This window comes from Lygodium microphyllum, chromosome 17 (assembly GCF_053477565.2).
Source record: "Lygodium microphyllum isolate KBCC chromosome 17, Lygodium_microphyllum_v1.1.10, whole genome shotgun sequence".
NCBI lineage: Eukaryota > Viridiplantae > Streptophyta > Polypodiopsida > Schizaeales > Lygodiaceae > Lygodium > Lygodium microphyllum.
Window position 1 is genome coordinate 130520659 of NC_141151.1, and position 23517 is coordinate 130544175.

General features: G+C 41.4%; 1 protein-coding gene across 3 annotated transcripts in view; it reads left to right on the forward strand.

Moving 5' to 3' along the window:
• Positions 1 to 23517, forward strand: part of LOC148022348 (uncharacterized) — a 256949-nt gene that overhangs the window by 37223 nt on the left and 196209 nt on the right. For 2 of the 3 annotated variants that reach the window (XM_087697971.1, XM_087697969.1), the window contains exon 2: positions 8030 to 8729. In XM_087697971.1, the coding sequence (XP_087554097.1) occupies positions 8134 to 8729 (596 nt within the window). In that variant the 5' untranslated portion in view covers positions 8030 to 8133. The remainder of the gene's footprint in view (positions 1 to 8029; positions 8730 to 23517) is intronic. The other variant, XM_087697970.1, reaches the window with a different exon arrangement.

Consider the following 23517-nt stretch of genomic DNA (forward strand, 5'->3'; position numbering starts at 1 on the left):
CTTGCGAAGTTTGGCTTACAAGATTGCAAGCCAGTTTGTACACCAATGGAACCTGGACTTACACTGTCATTACATGATGACAATGATTTATTTGATATACACACATGCTCCAGCAGTTGGATGTCTTATTTACTTATGGAACACTAGGCCAGACATACAGGTTGCAGTTTCAGTCTTGAGGAGATATATGCATCAGCCACACATGTCACATTGGCAAGCTGTTAAGCATGTCTTGCGTTACTTGCAGGGTACTAGATCTCTTGGATTGCTTTATGCCAAGGGGGGACCATTGCAGTTACATGCTTACAGTGATTGTGATTGGGCTAGTGATTATGATTCACATTACTCCACTAGTGGCAATTGTTTCTTTCTTGGCTCGTCTTGCATATCTTGGCTTAGCAAGAAATAGTCCACTGTTGCCACATCGTCATGTGAAGCTGAATACAAGGCAGCTTTCACTACCACAGTTGAATGCGTATGGATTAGATGCTTGCTAGTTGATCTGGATGTATTTATTACGGAGCCTACTCCTTTGTTCACTGACAGTCAAGAGTGCCATTGCAGTCAGCATGACCTCTACACATATGCGATCGAAAGCTTCATGCGATGCAACATTCAAGCACCCAAATCCCCGTATCAGGCAAGAAGGAAAGAACTACACACCGTACCCGTAATCGTAACACATAGACAAATCAGACTACGATAAGAATGTACATCAAGACTTGACCATAACCTAGACTATTAGTGTCAACTAAAAGACTTTTACGTGCCCATCCCACGAAGCGTGCTTATTAAAAAGGGGGAAAAAAAAGTGCAATGAGGGGGAATTATGTTAATGAAGGCTTCATTTTAATAAATTATTAACAATGGGTGACATTTTATCAGGTTATAAACCTTAATAAGAAAACGACGGTTCCTTCCTAAAATTTTAATTACAAATTATTAAGTTGAAACGGTGCTTTAGGACTACGATTTCCAGACTGGGTCTCTAAATGCAAATTCTTTAATTAAAAATTAAGAGGGTGCGCTGTCTCTACAATATCAGTCCGTCTGCCCTTCTTCACCGATGACCTTTCTTACCAATCATTGAAGTACGATATTTGTAGGCTGTCTCCCTGGGTACGCCTCGTCTTCAAGATCCTGACGACAACAACAGCCGACGTGATCTTCATCACCAACCCCTTGAGTGATGTGAGCTTTCATCCTAACAGGATGGGGACGTGAGTATGGGCTGCCCTCTATATCTATCTGAGTGTGAGACAGAGGGTGGGGTGAGTGACCTGTCTTTCCCTTTAAATCAAATGAGAGGTGAGATGTGTGAACGGAGTGTTGCACGCATGGGATGGGCCTCTCAATGCACAATGCACGATTTGTTTCTGTGCACGGAACCCAGTGTTTCATGCACGCATGAAACACATTGAGATACATTATTACTTTGTCAGAGAGAGGCTACATACAGGTGATATCAGCCTTGTCTATTGTCCTAGCACCAGTAATGTGGTAGACATCTTCACCAAAGCTCTTCCTCGTGAAAAATTTGAAGCATTTCGCCATGCTTTAAATTTGATCTCCTTTGTTGGCGGATGATCCTTGTTCTCTTGATCACTCTTTACTCCAGGGGGGTTTGTCGGGTATTTCACTCACGCCTCACTTACGCCTACGCTCACATAGGAGTGTCAGTGATTGGTAGGATACTGGGGCACTTTTTACTCTCGGTAGGAGAGGTTTTTTCCCCCAGACTTATGGTATTATTTTGTATATGCTTATGACACACACTTATGGGCACTTACCGTGTTCGGGTGTGAACATCCCCCTACAACCCTAAGGTTTAAGGGTTGTACTTTGTACTTTCAGTTAACACTCTTTTAGTCTATTGCATTGGGTGTCGTGCTTCACTCACTACTGTCTATTGTTTTCTGTGCTGAACTTCGATCCTGCCATCCTCTCTCATAGAAATAGGCACTGGACTGACGTAGACAACAATGGGCAGCTTCGGATGAGATGTCCTCCATGAATAGGTGTGGATAGCGAGGCTAGAGGGCCTAAAACCTAGAAAAACGAGATTGAGACTGAATGGAGAGCAACATGCCTATTTATAGAAAGTTTCGGAACCTCGTACTATGCAGTGTTTTAAAACTCTCTCGAACCGTGTACCATTTTAGGGTTTTGATTAATTAAGCAATGTTGGGGTCGTTTAAGTGGCTAATTTAGCATGTAATGCTTATGTTAGCTTAACAAAGTCTTCCTTACTTTCTTTGGGGTGTGGTATTGGCTACAATGGCTCATATCCACAGTCTGTCTCCTTCGCATTATAGGATACGACTCCCTATGAGGCTTTCTTTGAAATAAACCTTTTGTTTCCCATTTTTGCATCTTTGGGTGTGATGCTTTTGTCCATATGAACAAGAATAAGAGAGGAAGCAAACTTGACTCCACGTCAAAGAAGCTTATCTTCATTGCCTATAGTACAACCACGAAGGGCTATTGGTTCTATGACCCAAAGAAAAGAAAGATTGAGGCGAGGAGGGATGTGATCTTTGATGGGGATTCAGCCTTCAAAGATCTTGTTGATGGTTCTTGTGTAGGTGGTTTTTGGTCATCATCGACTAATAATTCCCCCCGATTACCTATCCACACTCCTCTATCTACGACGACTCCTCCTCCTTCCTCTCCACTTGCTTTCCTTCCTCCTTTGATTGCTCCTTTGTCTACTACTACTTTGTCTATGAATATTCATACTCCCTTCCCATCCCTTAAGGTTTCTTTTGGGGATGTTGAGCCATTAGAAGGGAGCTTTCCTCTTTGGATAAGGGGGGTTTACCTTACCTAGTGAGGGGAAGTCTCTATCCTAGATAGGTGCTTTGCAGGTATCGGAGGCTACTTAGTCCCCTTCACAACACGATGAGCCTATCTCCGTTCCTAGGTGGTATTGGCAGCCTATGTAGGAATTAGGCGTTTCCCACTTTTTTGCTACCCCTTGAGGCCCATGTAGATAAGCAAGATTATAGGCCCAACGGGATAGTTCCCTTTGTGTGAACTTTGCTCTTTTGTTACAAATTCTCTAGGATTGTGAGCCTACTACAGATGACGAGGCTCTTGCATAGGATATCTAACATTGTGTATGAAGGGGGAGCTTGATTCTATGGAGTGTAATAAGGCTTGGGGTTGGTTTTGTGTCCATGGAGCGGAAGATGATTGTTGTGAAGCGGGTTTGTAAAACCTTGTACTTAGCTGATGGATCCTTGGACAAGCATAGAGCTAGGCTTGTTGCCAAGGGATTTGCACAAGAGGGCAGGGTTGGATTATTTAAAGACTTTCGTACCTACCACTCAGATGTCTATTATTCAAGCTATCTTGGCTCCTATAGTCCATCCTTGCTAGCAGGTATTTTAGATAGACATGAAGTCTTCCTTTTTAAATAGTGTCCTAGAGGAGGAGCTTTATATCTCATAGCCTTCTAGTTTTCTTGTGTAGGGAAGGAGGACCATGTTTACAGATTGCGGAAGGCCCTCTATAGCTTGAAGCAAGCTCTTAGGGCTTGGTGCTAGAGGCTTGTCACAACTCTATAGAAACAGAATTTGTATCCTTTTTCATTAATTTGTCTATATAATGATTTATTAAACTTGTTTCCTTTGCACTAATTAGATATAAAGAAAAGTGCATTGGAGCTGGCCACTGATGAGTGGTCACATGTTATGGTGGACACACGTGGTGGGTTAGAGAAAAGATAGTTCACACTTCCACCTATATGGCCCGATTGGGCGCCTGTGACCAGAACTCACCCATATTAGGGTTAGACTCGTACACAGAAATGATTGATGCCTTGAAGTGTGAGCTAGATCCGCCAGAACGGATAGTTACAATCAACAAGATGGCATGATCATGAAATGCTTGTACAATGTGCATGTGTGGGCTGAAAGCTTAAAATGCACATTTCTTTGCATAGGAAAGTCACATGAAGATTCTGATACCGTTTTTGCGATGTACACGGAAAAAGCTTTCATATGACACCCATATTAGGGGGGGTCCTTAAATTTTAGGAGCCTCCAATTAGCCTAAAAATGCTAGTCCTAAAAAATAGGGATGTCATTCTAAAAATAGTAAATTCTGTACTCTAACTGTGCTTACTAAATTTAGTTGTTTTTATTCTTGACAGTAGTCAGCCCAAAAAGGAAGGCCATAGAGAAGAGAAGTGTCAAGACACTTGTCACACAAGTTTTCAAGTGTCCCACCACTTGTCACATCTCATGACATGTGGTTGGACACTTGTCTTGTGCTACTCCACTTTCCCCTTTTGTACTAGCTCTTCCCTCTCTTATAAATAAGAGCTCGTTTTTCTTCATTCAGCATCATTTTTCTTTGCTGTAAACTCATGCACAACACCCACAGATAGCCAGAAACTGGCCCCATCCATCCCCATCATCATCCCCCACTTCTCCATTATCAAATTCATCCATATTCCCTATTCTATCACTGCTGTTTTACAGGACAGCAAGCTTGTAAATTCATTACAGCACCTCCTTCTCGAGCTCTTTCTTCCATTTTAGCAACAAGAAGCAAGCCCTATCTCATAGTGTAAAGAAATCAGTTCTTATAATTGCATAATAGATAATGCATGTGTGTTTATACATCTTTGCATGATCTTGTGAGAGTGAGAATTACTTCTCCTCACTCTCAGGTTGATTGTAAAGGAGCTCTTCCCTATGGGACTTGGGTTGAGCAGAAATACATTCCTTCGGGGAGGGGGGGGGGATTGCCCATCTTTAACCCTCAATCTTGTCTCCATTACTTTTACATTTTTATGGCTGTAATTTTGTGAGTAATTTTCATTTTCAGCTTTAAGTGTTCATTCTCTTTTATATTAAATCTCGAAAATAAGTGAATATCATAATTGTTAAGCATACTACGTTGTTCGGGGCGTTTACAAGGCTTGATTACTTCTTCTTACAAAGTGGCTTCCATCGATGAGATCACAACCCCAACCTTTATTATAAGGTTTGAGGGTGACAGTGTGTGTGCTCGTAAACTTATATGCAGATGACTTGATTATAACAAGGGGTGACTCACATGAGGTTGATTGAACTTGAGATCTTAAGATAAGAGTTTGGCATGATGGATCAAGGGATCCTTCGCTTCTTCCTTGGCTTCGAGATCTATCAAATGGCATAGGGCATCTTCATATCCTAGTATAGGTACATTTCCAAGTTGCTTTTAGAGTTTTGTATGGCAGTGTGTTGGCCTATTTCTTGCCCCATAGACCTAGAGTCTAAGCTTTTGGCTACTAGAGATCTCCTTTCAGATGCTACTTGGTACAAGTGCCTAGTTGGTTCGTTGATTTGGTCTATTAACACTTGTTTGGACATTTTCTTTGTGGTGGCATTGATGTCTTCTTTGATGGGGACTTCCACATAGGCTCATTGGAGAGTTGCTCTGTGCATATTGCGCTATATGCAAGGGACTCGATCCTCAGAGAGGGGGCTAGTCTTTCTAGATTGAGTGACTCAGATTGGGCAGGTGATGTGGATCTGAGACGATGCACTATAGATTACACTTTCTCCCTTGGATCGGGAGCTATCTTGTGGAGCATTAAGAAGCAGCATATTGTGGCACTTTCTTCTACAGAGGTAAGAGCACTATGCATTTTGTTCTATAGCTATGGAGGTAGTTTGGCTCCATCGGATGTTGGTAGAGATTGGCTTTGCTCAGATAGGATACATGTAGTTGCTTTACTAAACACAAAAGAAAAGAAAAGTTCAAAGCAATTTCGTCTTCTTTGCAAGTCTTGGTAGGCCATTGGGCAACGGATGAGCACCCTTTGGCGGGTAGTCCTTGGGGCTTCCAAGGTAAGATAACCATTGCCTCTGTAGTCTTGGCCATAGGGAACATATTGCCATAGAAGTTGCCACGGGAATCACTATGACTATGGTGGATCCAAGTTGACCACCCTTTGATGAAGGAAAAGGACAAATATGCACATATGCATGTTCACAAAAAACACAATGCCAATGCATGGGGTAATGCAAGGGGTAAGGCCAATGTATGGGGTAACACAAAGTGTCATGCTCAAATAAAATGCTATGCAATAGTGCCACTTGGATAGTGCCCTCATAGGGGAATTGTTCACTTGCCCAAGTGCCCTTTTACAATCATGACCGTAATCTAAGAGGAAACATCTAGCTCTCACTAACATGCTAAGGTGCATTTGCACATGGGAGGCATAATGTCTAACAAATCAAAGCAAGAAACTTGTAGATCCGTAGAAACCATTTGAGCACAATACAAGATGAGAGCCTATGTGTAGTGTGCACAATAGTAGTTTGAACTCAAGAAAGTCCCCCCATCAATAGGTAGATTGCTGGAACAGACCATATGGCAGCTACGAGCGCAAACTTGTGTGTTATTAGCATGCTCCCATGCATGAGCGCACAAGTTGTAGGTAGTTGGCTTAGACAATTCCAATAGAGTTCCCCAAGATGTAAACACAAGCCTCCAAAGTCACCAGTAATGAAAGCAAGAATCCTTTATGTATGTCAAGTTTTGACCTTTGGGCAGAACATGAGGTGCTGCATGATAGTAAAGTACTCACTTAACAAGTAAATTGGCCGATCAGATGATACAGAATCTTTGTTTGGAAAGCATTAAGCTGCAGAAACAAATGCCAGTTGAGATGGGGCTATCCCATCGTGTGATCAAGAAAGTATGGAAGTGGCTTTTAAGTGTATGGTGCAACCTATAAACCCGAGATGGTGAGCCTAGGGTATGGACATGGTACAAAATAACCGAAGCCATCATGGAAATAGAGTATGTCAATGCTGTGTATACATCGAAGAGGGAGAAAGCTGGGTATCCACTGCCCAGGTTGTCAATATGTCCAATTGGGACCGAAAATGCAAGTGGTGATCTTGGATAGGAAAATGTAGTTTGTCCTGCCAAGCAGCATTAAAATGCAGGTCTGTCCTGCATGCTTCCCTGCAAGCTACTGTGGAAAGTCATCCAGGGGTCCACTACTTTTTACAATGTAAAAATTGATATCTATCCTATTGGTTAACATCAAAGCATGGATCTGTGGTGCTTCTGGGTTCAAAAAATTGCAGGTTTGTCCTTCTAGACAGCAACAAAACACAGGTTTTCCCTGCAAACTATTATGAAAGATCTGTTAGGTGTCAAAGATTGGTCCCAATTCAAAAACAAAGGTCTATCCTGATGAGCTGCATCAAAGTGCCAGTCTGTCCTATTCATACAGGACTTGTAATGGACTTCTCTTTTTGTTTTATATTTGTTGCTTGTTTGGAAGTCCCTGTGGTACTTTGCCTTGGAATTATTTGACCCTTCCTTTTTGTTTATATTTGTTATATGTTTGGAAGTCCTGTTGTACTTTGTCTTAGGATATTTTGGCCCAAGGGACTCAGGATCTTTATTTTCTTTGGGGAAAAAAGGGCATGCCTGTCCTGCATGCTGCTGTACAAACATGGCTCCTCTGGATGTGATAAAGTTCTCCTGCTATGTCACCTATTTATCACCTGAATGCTGCAATTTGGTCTGCCTACTTAGAAAATCCTTAGCACATAAGAAAAGAGTCTTGTAATGTTAGGTTGGAAAATTTGGTTTGGCTGCTTCGAAAGTGATTGACTTTTTTAAATTTGTGGGACAAAAGTTTTATTAGAAATTTTGGCATCTTCCCAGAGACAAAAGAGCACGCTATTGACTGATTTTATTAGTTTTGGTCTTCTTGTCAAGAGGCAACATAACATTCTCTCCCTTAATTTGTTCTCTCTTTCTTTTTCTTTGAATTTGCATAAACCTTGATTGTATGCTGCATTAAAGTCACAGATGTATTGGGAATAACATGTGGTGAAGCTAGCCTCTCTGTATGCTTTTGATCTAAGGGAAAATAGATTAACAGGTATATTATTAAACTAGGTCAGATAAATTAAGTTTTCTTGTCACTTTTTCCACTAATTCTGTTACATGCAAAAAGTTTGCAGCAGCCTGAGACTCGTGTTTCCCTTTATTCTTATTATGCAAACAGATGTACTCATTAGAGAGTGGAAAATGCTTCTATGAGACAGGCTGGAACCTGTGTGCTGGACTGTTGAATTTGTAATACCTGATTTCAGGTGTTAGATTGCTGAAATGTATAGGTCTACCGTCTGGTCGAGAACAAGATTTTTACATTGCAAGTGTACAGGTTTTGCAAGAGACAGACAACTTGAAAGACGTACACTTACAGACACTATATGGTCACTCAATCCTAACAGGAAATTGATTGCTAATTTTGAGAGCAGAGGTAGAAGATTAAAACCAGCTTTATTTAGTGCAAGCACCTCCATGGGGTCCTCAAAGACGGTTAGGCTCCTTAAGCAGAGCGAAAGGTATTTCAGTGAAAATTGTGATGGAAGGAAGGATGTTGATATAAAAAGCTCACCAATACCAAGTACAGGGGAGGTTGTAGATGATCCAAATAAATGCAGAACACTAGAAACTTCAGAACAGGGACATAATTCCTCGTTACTTGGTACAGATCAAGAGTTAGACTCGGAAAAACAAGTGTCTACATCTGAGCAATCACAGTTGGATACTGCTGAGTTGAAACCATCTGAAGATGATAAGAAAAGAGGAGATCGGAAATTAAATTCTTTAAAGATCAAGTTCAAGAGGAAGCTAGCCAAGAGATTAATAAGCTGGGAGAAGATCAGTGATACATTTGCCAATTTTCCATACTATCTCAAGTAAGTTGGTGATTCTTTGCTGAACCATACCTGACTTATACTCTCTATATATTGGGTCTGTAGTGAGATGATGCATGGGTGTATGTAGGAGGATGTGATCCCTTTGTTTTCTTACTGTGCCTTCAGAGTTGAACCTTGTTGATAGCTGTATTATCTAACAGTTTTTATGAAGCACTAGGTAATATGAACAGAGAATACAGATCTTGTTCTTAGAAAAGCAGTCATAATTCAGGTAGATCATGTCAAACTTCACTTGTGATGAATGCCAAACAAACATATCTAGAAGCCAAACATCCCTAGAGCTTAGGATTCTAGATTATGGATCAAAGTGCTCTCTCCCTTTGTCCGAAACACTGGTTGAGAGACAATCCATATATCCTGAAGGCATCAGTGAGCCCATGTAATGTCACAATATATCATAGTGTTGCATGACTTTAAGAGCATACCAGAAGCATTGCTCAATCCAGCCCTTTCAAACTGTAAATAGCAGTAGTTGAACACTCCCTGCAGCAAAGGTATCCGTATGGCCACCTTCTCCAACAGTTATGTAGATGCTGGTTTGGCTCTGCTTGGAGATTTGAAACAAGGTGGCTATAAATTACATGCCAAGGTTTTAGTGCCTTGGTGATCCAATGCAACATCAGCACCTATGATCTTTTTATGATCTAATTCATGACCCTGCCTAATTATCATGTGCAATGTCAAAGCCCGTGATTTTCATACTGCAATTCATGACACTACCTTTTCAAAAACATATCAAGTGGTGTTAGTGCAACTATAGTGTAAAATAAAGGGCTGCATTGAAATGGAATTTGAAAGAGTTGTATCTGTGAGAATGCACAGCATGAAAGAACAAGAACTTGGGGTGAGAAGAGAAGATGGAGACAAGGAACACTGTGGAATCGAAGGAACAATACTGCTGAACATGAAGGTACAAGGCTGCAATATGTAAGCCCGTACATGCAGCACAGAGTGTCAGTGAGGGTGCCAGACACAAGGCAGGAGGATGAACAAAATGCTGAGGGCTGGCTGAATAGACTAATTGACATGCTGAAGAATGGGCAGCAATGAATAGCCAAAAGCTGAGCAGCTGGCCAACCAGCATGTAAATGCAGGTTGGACCAGTAAAATACAGTTGACTGGTCAAGAAGGTGGCTGCCCAGCACTGACCATGAGTAACTGTCTGCCTTGCCACATGGTTCTACTGCCTTCACACAGGGTGAGGAAATGCCACTAAGAGGAACACCTAAAATGTCTTGGAGAGAGAAACTGACAAACAAAGACTGTGCTAGAGCTCCTGACGTCCTCACCTGATTCATATTGTGACTCACCTAGGCAGGAGATGACCACAAGACATGCATGTGTGCTAACACCCCCTCTCAAGTCCTAGATGTGGGTGAAAGGCTAAAGGAGATGGAGCAAATTTAAGGGTGGCACAAAGAGGCCATGGGATGGGCATGCTAGTGATAGGGGAAGGTGCCTTAACAACAAATGAAAGTGGCCCCTAATGAAGGAAAGGCTTGACGAAGAATGTAATCCTTGAAGAAGCTCCTCACGATCCTAGGAATCCCACTTTGAAACAAGAAGGGGTAGGGAATCCACAACTGGTTACCATATTAATGAGATTGTCCCCGTTTGAAAGGATGGGGTGTACAAGGTAACCATAAGAGGAGATGGTGGAGGATGGAATGAAATTTGTGGGATAGGAGGTGCATTGATTCACAATGGAAGGAGAATGGAGCCAATATAGCCCCCTCTCTTGCCAAGTCATTGCAAGAATGAATCTTGAGGTAAAATCCTTAACAAAGGCAGTTTGCTCGATAAAGACCACCTTGGTACTGAGTTGGGTAAGGCTGAATAGAAAGGTGGGCTGATTAGTCCCTACATGTAGAGGAGCCCAAGGTGTCAGTGAGGGCACCAACTTAGGCTGATGATGGAAGACAGCATTAGAAGATGAAAGAGAATCCCGAATGTTGGAGTGTGTTGAAGATTTGCAAAGGAATGACGATGGTAGCCAAAAATGCCAAATATTGGCCGATCCAATCCTAGAGGAGGTGAAAAAAGTGGCCAACCTGAAAAATATGAATATAATTATACAGTCAGTGTGAGACAATGCTGATTGTTGGATACTGAAGCTGATCGGCAATTGTACAGTGTGAATGCAGTCCAAATCCACTGAAGAAGAAATGCAAAGGGTTGGAAACTATCCTTTGTTCCTGTATGAACACATCTAAAATTGATTGGAAAAAAAATGCCTGCTCTAAATAGAGCTGCTTCCTCTGTCAAAACACATGATAGACTGAGTGTCAGAGCTCCTAATGTCCTTGTTTGACTTAGATTGAGGTTCACAAGTAGGAAATGACAGTGCATGACACACATGACTGCTAACACCCCCTTTGTAGATCTCGGATGTGTTTGAAGGCCAAAGAAGATGGAATGGATCTAGGGGTGGAAGTAGAAGTGTCAAGATTGATGAAGTCCGTCAATGTATTCCGTCAATGAAGAAGCTCCTCATGATCTTGGGAATCCCCCTTTGGAATGCAAGGGGCCAAGATCATTCCCCTCTAAAAAGGATGGGAGGCACTTGGGAACTAGTGGGATGGGTGGTGTACAATTAGAAACGATTGTGGCTATAGAAGGCTGTGTGAAGAAATGCTCTAAACGCAAAAAGCATGAAACCAATCATATGACAAAGCACAGTCTGATAAACTCAGAACACAGTTAGGATTAGGGTCAGGGTAACTTAGAGACAGTGAACACAATGAATAATAAAGTGAATGAATAATGAATATACAATGCTCATGCAACAAACACACTATGCAATGAATATTGAATCTCAAACTCTCGTATTTTTGGGATTAAGGTAGAGGTTATAAGTTGTAGAGTGTGTCGTACTTCGAATGGATCCTGAACATAGCAAAGGCAGCCTTCGAGTATCGAATATTAGTAAACGCAGCCAAGGAAGGCTGGATCTGATGTAGACGGTAGTACAGGAGAGAGAAAGACTAAAAACGAGAGTACCTGAGGAGAGAGAAAATTTGCACAACAGTTGTTAGATGCAAATGCAGCAGATAGTGGTGAGAAAATGTCAGAGCGACAGCCAAAAAACCAAAATGCAACATTTAGAGGAGAAAGAAGATGATGGTGATAGTTGCCAGCTGATGGCGACGGCAACTAGCTGATGGCGACAACACCCAACTATAGGTGACAACTCTTGAAACTTGGTGACAGTTGCAAACATGTGAGGAAGGCTAAAATCAGGCGCCGGATAGTAGTAGGTGACTGACCACAATGTCCTTCGTGAATGGGGTGTGGGCAACAGAGTCATGGCTTTTGAAACTTGAAAAATGGAGATTTAGGGAGAGTGGTGGGTTGCATGCATATTTATAGAAAGTTTGGGGCATCCAAATTAGGGTTTTGCATGTGGGACATAATAACTCTAGGATTTCATTTCTTTTTAAAATAAGAGGTTTTCTTTATTAGTTACGTATGTTTTAGGGTTGTTTAAGTCAGGCTAATGGATTTTTAGCTCAACACCCCCTCTTAGGTCCAAAACTGAGCCATGAGAAATAAGCCCTTGATATATATATTTTCTTCTATCCCAAGGCGTCCCACCTCAAAGGAGCTTGGGCATCGGGTAAAGGGTGCATGTTGTTGCACGGGATTTGTGTAGGGGGTTCGGGAACGTCGTTCGCCGCAGGGACACTTGAGAGATGGAAGAATTCAATGAAATAAAACTTATCCAGAAGAATTTTGAATGAGAAAACAAATTCTTGATTAAAAATATAGGCAAGTTACAGGTTCAAAAGACTTTTGAATTAGATCAAAAGAGCTATGGAAAAGACAAGGATGAATTCTCAACCTATGAGAGAAGAGAAGTAGGTGGGATATCAGATTTTATGGAAAGAATTTCGAGGAAGGCGAGGAGCACCAAGCTTGAACTCAAGCCACTCTTGATAGTGACTTGCGATGACGGAAACTTTGATGCAGGCAAGGGGCGTAAAGCTCGACCTCAAGCCTTCTCTCCAAAATTCGATGGCAATCTTCAAAGAAGGCTAGGGATACAAGCTCCACCTCAAGCCTATTCTCCCGAATTTGAAGTGAGATCTTCAAGGAGGCGAGGGATTCAAGCTCAACCTCTAGCCTTCACTCTTGAATTCGTTAGCAAACTTCGAAGAATGCAAGATCTTCAATAAAGCGAGTGACACTTATTTAGATTCAAGAAGCTTTAGTAGGGCAAGATAAGCATGGCTTGAGTAGATCATGGAAGGCAATCCAACTGTTGATGTGTACAACTTCTCGAAGATTCTAGACCGATTGAGATGTCAACACCTCATGTGGTTAGAAAAACTTTGATGATGGCTCTTGTAGAGCTGCATAAAGAATTGCAAGCTACAAAAGGCTTGAGGAGTGGAGAACTATAGAGTTGCGCATGTGGGTAGGGGCGCTTAATGTAGAAAAGATTAGATTTATACAATCAAAATTCAAGCTCGAGTGTTATAGAAATTCACATCCTTTCTTAAGGAAAAGAAATCGCTCGGACCCTATGTTCTACTCTGTCTGTTATACTGAGACACATAACCATTATCAATTTCCAGTTGTCAACCTCAATCTCTTCACACTATAATCAATGAGATGTAGTTCTTCCACCTCTAGAAGACGACAGCCTCCTAAACTCCTCCAATGCTATCTTTGTCGTCCTCATGAGATTCGCCGACTTGCCAACATGAAAGACGCCGAATCTCGGTAAAGTTAGCATTGCAATTTTGTAGCTGCTGACATCGATTTCTCGACATTATTGCAATCAGCTCCAGAGTTTCAGACTCTATAAAGACTCACGGCTCCTTATTCAGCGTCAACCTAGATTAGCATTCGGCCATTGATCAATAGATGATGGAGAAGTCGAAGGGTCGATTTTTCTTTTAATTCACCAGCATCTTCCACTGGTAATTGACTTTGTGTAGCTGCAGGAGAGGCAATGACGCGGCTTGAATGATGCGCTGGAAGCAGTATTCGACGCACTCGTCGTAAGGGTTTGATGAGTTGATACATTTGGGATAGACTCCGCTGAAATTAAGATCGTTTAGCCTCACAATTGCACTGTTGCCTTATACTTCAGCATAAATCTTCCTCATCGTCGAAGAGGAGCAGGTGGCCGAGTCAAGAATCAAATGTTGTGGCCGTTGATGAAGATGGTCATAGCTCCTCATTAGTAGGCAGGCATGCAGGTAGGAGGTTTCTTATTTCTAACACCACTCTTCTTCCCCCCCCCCCCGGGTCGTTGCTACACACCTCGTCCTTTTATTATCAGTGCCACTATCAAATTATCATACTCACCATGACTTTTCCGATTCAGGTTGTAAGCTTTTTCAAAGCTCGTTCGTTTTTAACACGCTTTTGTTAATTTCTCAGTTGTCGTTGTCCTGATGTCATTGACTATGTCAATCATGTCGCCTCCACCAATATTACACGGATTTGTCTAGTAGGGCAATTCTCTCAGCTAGCTTCATCTTCTAAGACGGCCCCATCGGTCATTCATTCGCAGAAGTAGCATCTGTCTCTATTTTGTTAGAAGTCCAGCCTTGTCAACCTCATAAAAAGCTTTCATAATCAAGTACATACCGCACAATAGCCTATTTTTAAAGATAAGCTAATAACCAAGATTGTTGCAGTAAGGGTTGTGAGATTTAATCAGGTTTTAGGTTCCTTTGGACGAACTAAACGCAAGGGACTTTTGTAGACCGGACATTCTGGTTACATAGCATGTGCAACATGTTGATGTTTGTTCAAAGATCATCTTCCATTACACGAAGTGCAACAGCAAGATTGCAGTGATAATCAACTAGAAAATCCACAACCTCAGGAAGATGAGTCTCTCTCTTCACATCTCAATAGAGACCAAGAGAGGCCATTGTCCAAGGTATGTGTAATTCCGATAAGCTTTGTCAAATCCGAATATAACTTTTTACAATGTGGCAAGTTGTTTACCATGCAAGCAAGATTCATGATACCGATGTTCACATTGAGCACACAACAACATGCTATTTGTAGAGCTTGTTTTATCCTGGCTACTATTGCAGAAAGAACATTAACACTTTGGACAAAACCAGTCTCCTTTCACGATGTCTTGTATTTGTAAGCAGGATGTGTAATAGGTAGAGGGTCAATGGTCACATCATAACAAGTCTCCACCATCTTCACAAAGAATGCAAGTGTCGGATGTAGCAATACTCCACCTAAATGTCCATGATATGAGTGAATAACTTTTAGCTTTTGTAGGCTGCTAAATGTTGAACCAATTTTACATATGAAGAGACATATCATTTGCACTAGCAACATCCGAATTACAAGTCACATGGGGAAAGTCCAAAGTGAAGGATCAACATTGTGACCTTTTCTGTTAGTCCTTGAGTCTTCAAAATGGATTCCTTCATATGAACCTGTTTTTCCATGCATCATGCCCTAACAAAAAATATTCCTAATGACGCTGACTAATGTGCTCAAATTCTTGGTGAAAAACTCCGCCCTTAGGTTCGCAGTGGTGGACGCGCAACGTCATGACAACATTGGCTGCCCAATGAGCTACCATGACTATAGAGGCGATGAGTATCTTACCAAGGGAGCCCAAGTGATCACCCCAGAGAGACTAGGGCATCGGACCAAGGGTGCTCATCGACTGCCTAAGGCCTACCAGGCCGTGCAAAGGTGGATAGAATCAACAATGGACTTTGTGATATATATATATATATATTTTGGGCGATTTAAGAAAAAAGAGCTTGTGTTGTGATTTGTTCAAAAGATTTAGTATTAAGTGAAGGTTTTAATTCAGTTTTTGTCCCATTGAGTCATTCTATCCCGAAGTACAGGAGAATAAGGATGGATAGCCACACTATCTTGATACAACAAGCAAAACAATCCCACACACTACTAGGGTAAGTGCCTAGAGAGTCCTAAGTGTATGTGTACCAATCATATGGAGAATATGTGGAGAGAGAAACAAAACGGGGAAGGCAAGCATAGGAAAAGTAGTTCCTTCGGAGATTGCCATGTGCAATACCAGATTATGGTGGATCCAGAGTCGACCACTTGTAGGGTAATCAAATGCTCATGTAGAATGCAAATGCAACAGTGCCACTTGGACAGTGTCCTTGTAGGGGAATTGTTCACTTGCCCAAGTGCTCTTTTACAATCATGTCGTCATGACAGTGCGGATGAAGTTACAAATGTCCATAATATACAATACATAATAAATAAATGTTTGAAAGTAAAAAGTTGTAAACATCATGATTGTTACTATCAATAGAAGGAAACAGTCCCCTCTCAAATTAGAAGAGAAGTAAGAGGGAAGTATCCTCTCCTCGTCAATTGGAAGAAGTAGAGAAGGGTGTACCTAAGTCGATCCATGGTAGAAGATATTGGAGAACCGGTTGATTGAAGTCTTCGTCAATTATCTTCAAAGTTGTCGCTTGACGGTACAAACTCTGGGCTAATAGTGCCTAGTTTAACTTGCTCTCTGGTGAAATGGTAATGAACCGCTACATGCCATGTCCGCGAGTAATGATAGGATTTCATGCAAGGGCAATGGTACTTTGGTTGTCGTAGTAGACAACTGTAGACAACTCGCAAGGGAACTGAAGTGCAGCTAGCAAGTTCCTCAAATAGATGGCCTTCATAATGCCACGAAAGAGAGCTCGATACTTTACCTTGGCCGTGAAAGCCGCCACTGTCTTTTACTTACAATTGGCCCAAGAGATTGTGTCGTACCTAAGGTGTAGAGGTAGCCGCCATGAGAATACCGAGTGTCAGGGTCTCTTGCCCAGCTAGAATTAGTGTACCCCTGCAAGCGTAAACCATGACCATAAGTTAGTCAAAATTATAGGTATACCTTAAATATCTAACGCACAAAGATAGTCACAATACCCTTGCAGATCTAACGTACCCTTTCCATAGCAAATACATTTTCTTTGTGTGTCTTTAAGATATTGAAAGATGCATTTCACTGCTTCCCAACGTGTTTTGTCAGGATTTGACATGATTTGACATAAACGTGCTCACAACTCCCACTGCGTGAGCATTGTCAGGTTTAGTGGCAACCATAGCATACATTAGTGACCCACAAGCTTAAGTATAAGGAACATCCTTCATAGATCTGGTTGCCTTATCATCTTTTGGGCAATCTGCTTTGCTAAGCTTAAGGTATGGTGGTAAAGGAACACCAAGTGGCTTAGCATTTGCCATAGAAAAATGATCAAGTACTTTGTTGATGTACTTTTCTTGCGAGAGAAATAAGAGCTGTTGCTCTCTCTGTCTTGTTAGACGCACACCCAAAATGTGTTCAGTTGCAGCAAAGTCCTTTGTGGAAAAGGTTAAATTCAGTTGTCTTTTTAGTGCATTAACCTCGCTTTTATACTTACCAGCAATAAGCATATCATCCACATAAAGCACAAGCATTATAAGGCTTTCATCAGCAGCCTTCTTTATATATAAGTAGTGATCTGCCTTCTTTTAAACCCATGGGAGAACATGAAAGCATCAAATTTTTTATACCATTGTCTAGGAGCTTGTTTCAAATCATACAAGCTTCTCTTAAGCCTACACACCAATTGCTCCTTGGCATATCAAAGCCTTCTGGTTGTTTCATGTGCAATTCTTCTTCTAAATCACCATGCAAGAATGCAGTTTCAATATCCATCTGATCAAGTTCAAGATCCATAGATGCTACAGTAGCAAACAATACCCAAAGAGTGGTCATTTTGACAACAGGTGAAAAGACTCCTGAAAGTCAATCCCCTCTTGTATGGCCCTTAGCCACAAGCCTGGCTTTGTATTTAGGTTTGCCATCCACACACTTGATTTTATAGATCCATTTGTTAGGAATAGCTCTCCTATCTTTAGGCAATGGAACCAAATCCCAAGTATCATTCTGATACAATGACTTTATTTCTTCTTGCATAGCTAGCTCCCACTTTTTCTTTACTTCGCATGATAATGCCTCTTTATATGTGAGAGGCTCACGCTCATCTGTGAGTAAAATACAGTCCAAAGAGGGATCAAACATTTGTATAGGTCTCCAGACATGTGTAGACCTTTTTACCCAATGATCTGTGTTATCAGGTATTAGATCCACATCCAAAGGAATGCCAATGACCTCATTATTTGGCTGCTGAACTGCATTTTCAAGTTGCTGTAATACATTTTCAGGCTGCTGTAATTCATTTTCAGGCTGCCGTAATTTATTTTCAGCATGTTGATTTTGTTGCCCAAGCCGATTTTCAGCATCTCTTTGCTGCCCATTGTCATTTGGCTCAATAATGATACGTTGATTATCAAAATCAACATCAAATGGAGCTGAATTTTCCAGGGCTGATGGCAATCCAAGTGGCTAATCATGTTGACATTTTTCTTTTTGTCTAAATCACTAGATGTGGCATTTTTCAGCAGCTTTGACTCATTAGATACCAATCTCGACTGCATAGCACATTTTTCATGATTGGAACCCAAACTCTATAGCCCATTTTATCTTCATCTCCATAACCTATGAAGATGCCTCTTTGGGATTTCATGCCAGGTTTGGTTTTGCTATCAATAGGTACATGTACATAGCAATCGCTGCCAAAGACTCTTTAGTGGTCATATGAAGCAGGTTTTCCAGACCAAACCTCTTTAGGGATGCCACTTTCAAGTGCACGATGTGGAGATTGGTTTGCAAATATGCACTGCAGTTTTAAGTGTCTCTTCCCAAAATGATTGTGGGAGATTAGCTGCAGACAACATTCATTGAATCTTCTCACATAAAGTTCGATTCATTTGCTCAGCTACACAATTAGATGACGGATTATAAGGAGATGCAAGCTTCTATTTAATCCCATGCACATCACAAAACTTATTGAATTCTTTAGATACATACTCTCCCTCATTATTTGTTCTTATGCATTTTAATTTTAAGCTCTTTTGAGTACTAACAAATGCATAAAGCTTTTTAAAGGTGTCCAATGCCTTGCTTTTCTGCTTAAGCAAGTAAACCCATAGCTTTCTAGAATGGTCATAAATAAAAGACAAAATAATGGAAACCACTATGAGTTTTTATTGGCATGGTACATACATCAGAATTGACTAAATCCAAAAAACATGCCTTCCTAGAGGCTCCATGAGAGTATGAACTCTTCACATGTTTTCCCAAAACACAGTCATCATAAAAATCAAGTTTGAGTTTTTCACATCAACTCTTCGAAGTGAAGAAAGTGCCTATAAACGTGTCCAAGACGCTTGTGCCATAACTCCATGTGTGATTGCACTTTTGCAATTGCAACAAACTTTCGAGGAAGTGCTTTGCAATGAAGATAATATAGGTTCCCTTTTTACCACCTCTAGTAACTAGCATAGATCCTTTGTGTATCTTCCACATTCCACCACCAAAGGATGTGAAGTAACCCTTGTTGTCTATCTGGGCAACAGAAAGCAAGCTCTTATTGATGCCAGGTACATACCAAACCTCATGAAGACTCAATTCTTGACCATTTTCAAGAGCTAGGTTTATGGTGTCTATTCCTTCAATATTACATGCATGATTATTCTGTAGGTAAAATTTCCGAAGGCTACCCTCTGCATAAGAAGAAAAACACTCCAAAGATGGAGTTACATGAAATGAAGCACCATTGTCAACAATACACGATTGTGACAAACCATAATGAGCAGACAAGGCATCTATCACGTCCCTTTCAGTGATATACATGTCTTCCATTGTCATAGCATGTGGGTTTGAAGATGCAATGAAACACCACTGTCAACAATCCATGATTGTGACAAACCATCATGAGCAGACAAGGCATCTATCATGTCACTTTTAGTGATATACATGTCTTCCACTATCATAGCATGTGGATTTGAAGATGCCACTAATAAATCAACATCTTTATCTTCCTCTATCTCCTCAATAACAACATTAGATACCACATTTGCCTTTTTTGTTTCTTTAGGGGCAGAGTTGCCATCCTTCTCATTCTTTTTGCCTTTTGCATTAGCTTGCTTCTTGCATTCTTGCTCCTTTTTATAGTACCTACAATCACGCTTTTTATGCCCTTTGCTTCCACACTAATAGCAAGTAACATGTTGCTGTTTTTTTCTTGCTTTTGCTGCAATTTTTGTTTTTATTTACAGCATTTGACCTCTTTTCACTTCGTCCTTTTACATTGTAGGCTGATCCATTGTTTTCCCCACTTGCCTTGTGTCTAATCTTCTCATTGAGAATAGAACCACACACACCATCAAATGTCAAGTTGGGGTTGTTGCTCAAGGACACAACCAATGCTTCCCACGAATCTGGCAAAGTCATGAGCAAGAAAATAGCCCTCAGCTTAGGAGCAAAAGCCGGCAAGCTTGCATCCTATAATTGACTCAAAATACAAGTGAAAGCATTAAAATGCTCTAATGCGGGCTTCGACTCATCAAGCTTCAAGTTGACTAACTTTTGCATGAGATGGACCTGATTGACAGGAGTTGTATTCTCATACATAGCCTTGAGTTTCTCCCAAACTGCATAAGCAGTGGTAAGTCCCTTGATATCAACCAAGATATAATTTGTGATAGCCATTTCAATGTAAGTAATGGCTTTCTTATTCATTTTAGCCCAATCCTCATCTAGCAAAGCAATAGGCTTATGTTTTGCCAAAGCATCATCACAATCCTTCAGAAAAAGTATATCTTGCATATGATCTTTTCGAAGATCAAAGCCATTGCCATCAAATTTACGAATCTCAAAAAAATTCTTTGTGTTAGATATAGATGCACTGCCAGCCATCTTCAGCAATAAAAGATTGCAATAAAATGGTGAGTACTTTCAACCAATGGCAAGGTTGCTGAATATAACTGCAAGTACACACACTTGTACTTCCAAAAGTGTCCAAGACGCAAATATTTTGCTGCAATTTCACTCCCATGAATCAAACTGATACATATGCATAAATGACAGCTCCCACTTCAACAATACATCACCGTAACGCCCAAATGCAATAACCCAAGTGTTGTATGTACCACTCTTTCACTGCATAATGAGCATTCAGCAATACGTGTACCAAGAGAAGCTGTCCTTTTACAACATTTAATACATCCCACGTCCAAATTTCTCCCACTCAGTAGTGAATCTACTGTAATTTCTCTATCAAAGCACAAATCGGCTCAAAATGCATCACTGATGTGAAAAGCCCAAGAATTTTTGCAATAAATCTGCCCCAATTGCATTAATGCAGCATCCCAAGCGTCAAATACGGGCAAATGTTGCAGAAATTTTACAAATTCTGCAAAAGCCCCAAATTTCAGGGTCCAAATGTGCACAAATCATAGTGAAATTAGCCCAGGTGATCAAAGTTTTACTTGTATAAGAAAAGCCCCAAATTTTTGAAGCAAATGCACACAATTTCTGCAATTTTTGGGTCAGATGTCACTATTTTACACGACTAGCATCAAATTTGGGAAAAGCTTCAAATTTCCAGACATAAATTTGCACAGATTTGGGCAAAGCACTGTGCTTATGCGCGCGAAGCCTCATCAATGAGCAGGGAGCCTGCTTGCTGAAAATTATTAAGAAAAGTCAAAAAAATGTTGAAAAAGTGTCGAAAAGCTCAACTGTTGACTTGTTTGCTTACAAGCTATAGCCAGCTGAAATAATGGCTTAGGGTGCTGCACCTGGTCGCTGTTGACGTGTTTGTGCCCTGCGACTGCTGTTATAGGCCTGTTCATCACCTTCCAGCCTATCGCAAACCTGTTTGTCGCCTGGCTGCCTATTGCCTGTTGCTTGTTTGCTTGTAGCTTGCAAAAAATAGAACCTGTACTTCATGCCAGTTGCCGTCTAGTCAAACCGACCATCGATTGATCTGGACTGTCTATGGGCTCACACACACACACACACACACACACACACACACACACACACACACACACATTGACTTGCACGGTTCTCGAGAAGTGCACACACTCTTGCTGAAGCTTTGATACCAGTTTGAAGGGCGCGAGAGGAAGTACTTATGTAGTGTGTGCGTTAATCGAAGTGTATTCAGCAGTGCAAAGAGAGTGGAGATTCGAGAGATGGGTGTGTATCAGTGTGGTACAGAAAGAATAAAAGAATGTATTTATACTTAGGGTATGGTACACTTACATATGCAAGGGTGTGTTCACATGTACAAGTAAATATATACATGTGAGTAGCGAAAGGGCCTTTACACCCAACATTGCGAAGGAGCGGACTGTCGAGGGGACAATATCCAGCAATAACTATCTCTTAGGGGAGCATATTGTAGAACTGGAGGTTGTTGAGGTGGCATTCTTGAAAACCTAGAAGTAGTAGAAGCAACCTCTATAGCGCATTGTGGCGGTCGCGAGGAGGCCGTGGTGTACAAGTAAATATATACATGGGAGTAGCGAAAGGGCCTTTACACCCAACATCGCAAAGGAGCAGACTGTCGAGGGGACAATATCCAACAATAACTGTCCCTTGGGGGAGCATATTGCAGAACTGCAGGTTGTTGAGGTGACATTCTTGAAACCCTAGAAGTAGAAGTAACCTCTATAGCGCATTGTGGTGGTTGCAAGGAGGCCATGGCACCGAATGATCCTCCATTTGCACGAGAGGGCTTAGTGCGCATTGGATGCGTTGTATTGCCTGGAGAAAAATCTAAAAACGGCTATAGAATAAACTTTGTGGCCTAGAAGGGAAAGGTGGCACAATGAGTGCCTGAGGGTAGACGCATATTCTCTGGTGGTATAGGGAGCAAAGGTCCATGTCGGGAAGCATCAATGAGAGGTTTGGTTTTGCTGAAAGAGGAGCACCCAGTGGTTTATCCATCTGTCTTTGGAGAAGTCATAGCATTGGAGTGTTAACTTGTGAAAGGGAGGGTGGGTGGGAGAGGAAGAGAAGGGTATCTCTATCTCCTAGCGATGTTGTGGAAATGAAGGGGGAAATCAATAGATGATGCTGAGCCTGCAAATTGTCTTCGCCTTCTCGGAATTGCAATGTCTTAGTGATGCTCCAAAATGCAAAGCTTGATGGAACAAGGTGCCCGAAGTACGGATGGAGAAGGTGGAAGGCAGCCACAAGCCACAACTGCAATGTTTGCCAGAAGAGGTGTGAGGGTAGTGGAAGGATTGGAGAGAGAAGGGAAGGGTGTCTGATGATGAAGGAACAGCGGTGGGGAATGATTGAAGTGGGTGTGAGAGTGAATGAAGTGCCAACCTATTTATAGGCATAAGCTCTCTAGGGTGGTGCACAACTAAATGGGCGCCCACCCACTAATAAAATGACCAAAATGTGGTCACTAGCCCTTTTTGGCACTGTCAATGCAAAACCCTAACTGAAGTGTGGAAGCTGAAGAAGTGGTTTCTCAATATTTATATCATGCTGCTGCTGCTTCTTCTCCTTCTTTCTTGAAGCTGTTAGCTCTTTGTAATCCTTGCACAAATGTCCCTTCTTACCATAGTGAGAACTTTTTCTTCCTATCACCCCTCTTTGAAGTTGCTGTCAGATGGGAGAGGATCGAGGTGCAGCTGAAGTGCAGTAGACAGTGTGAGAGTGAGAGACAGAGTTGAGCACGATACCCAATGCAAATAGTACTGAATAGAGTGTTTGCTGAAAGTACAAATGATAACCCTTATACCTTAGGGTTATAAGGGGCTGTTCACACCCGAACACAGTAAGTGCCCGTAAGTGTGCACCACAAGCACATACAAAATAGTACACATAATCTGGGGGAAAAAACCTCTCCTACCGAGAGTAAAAAGTGCCCCAGTGTCCTAGTGA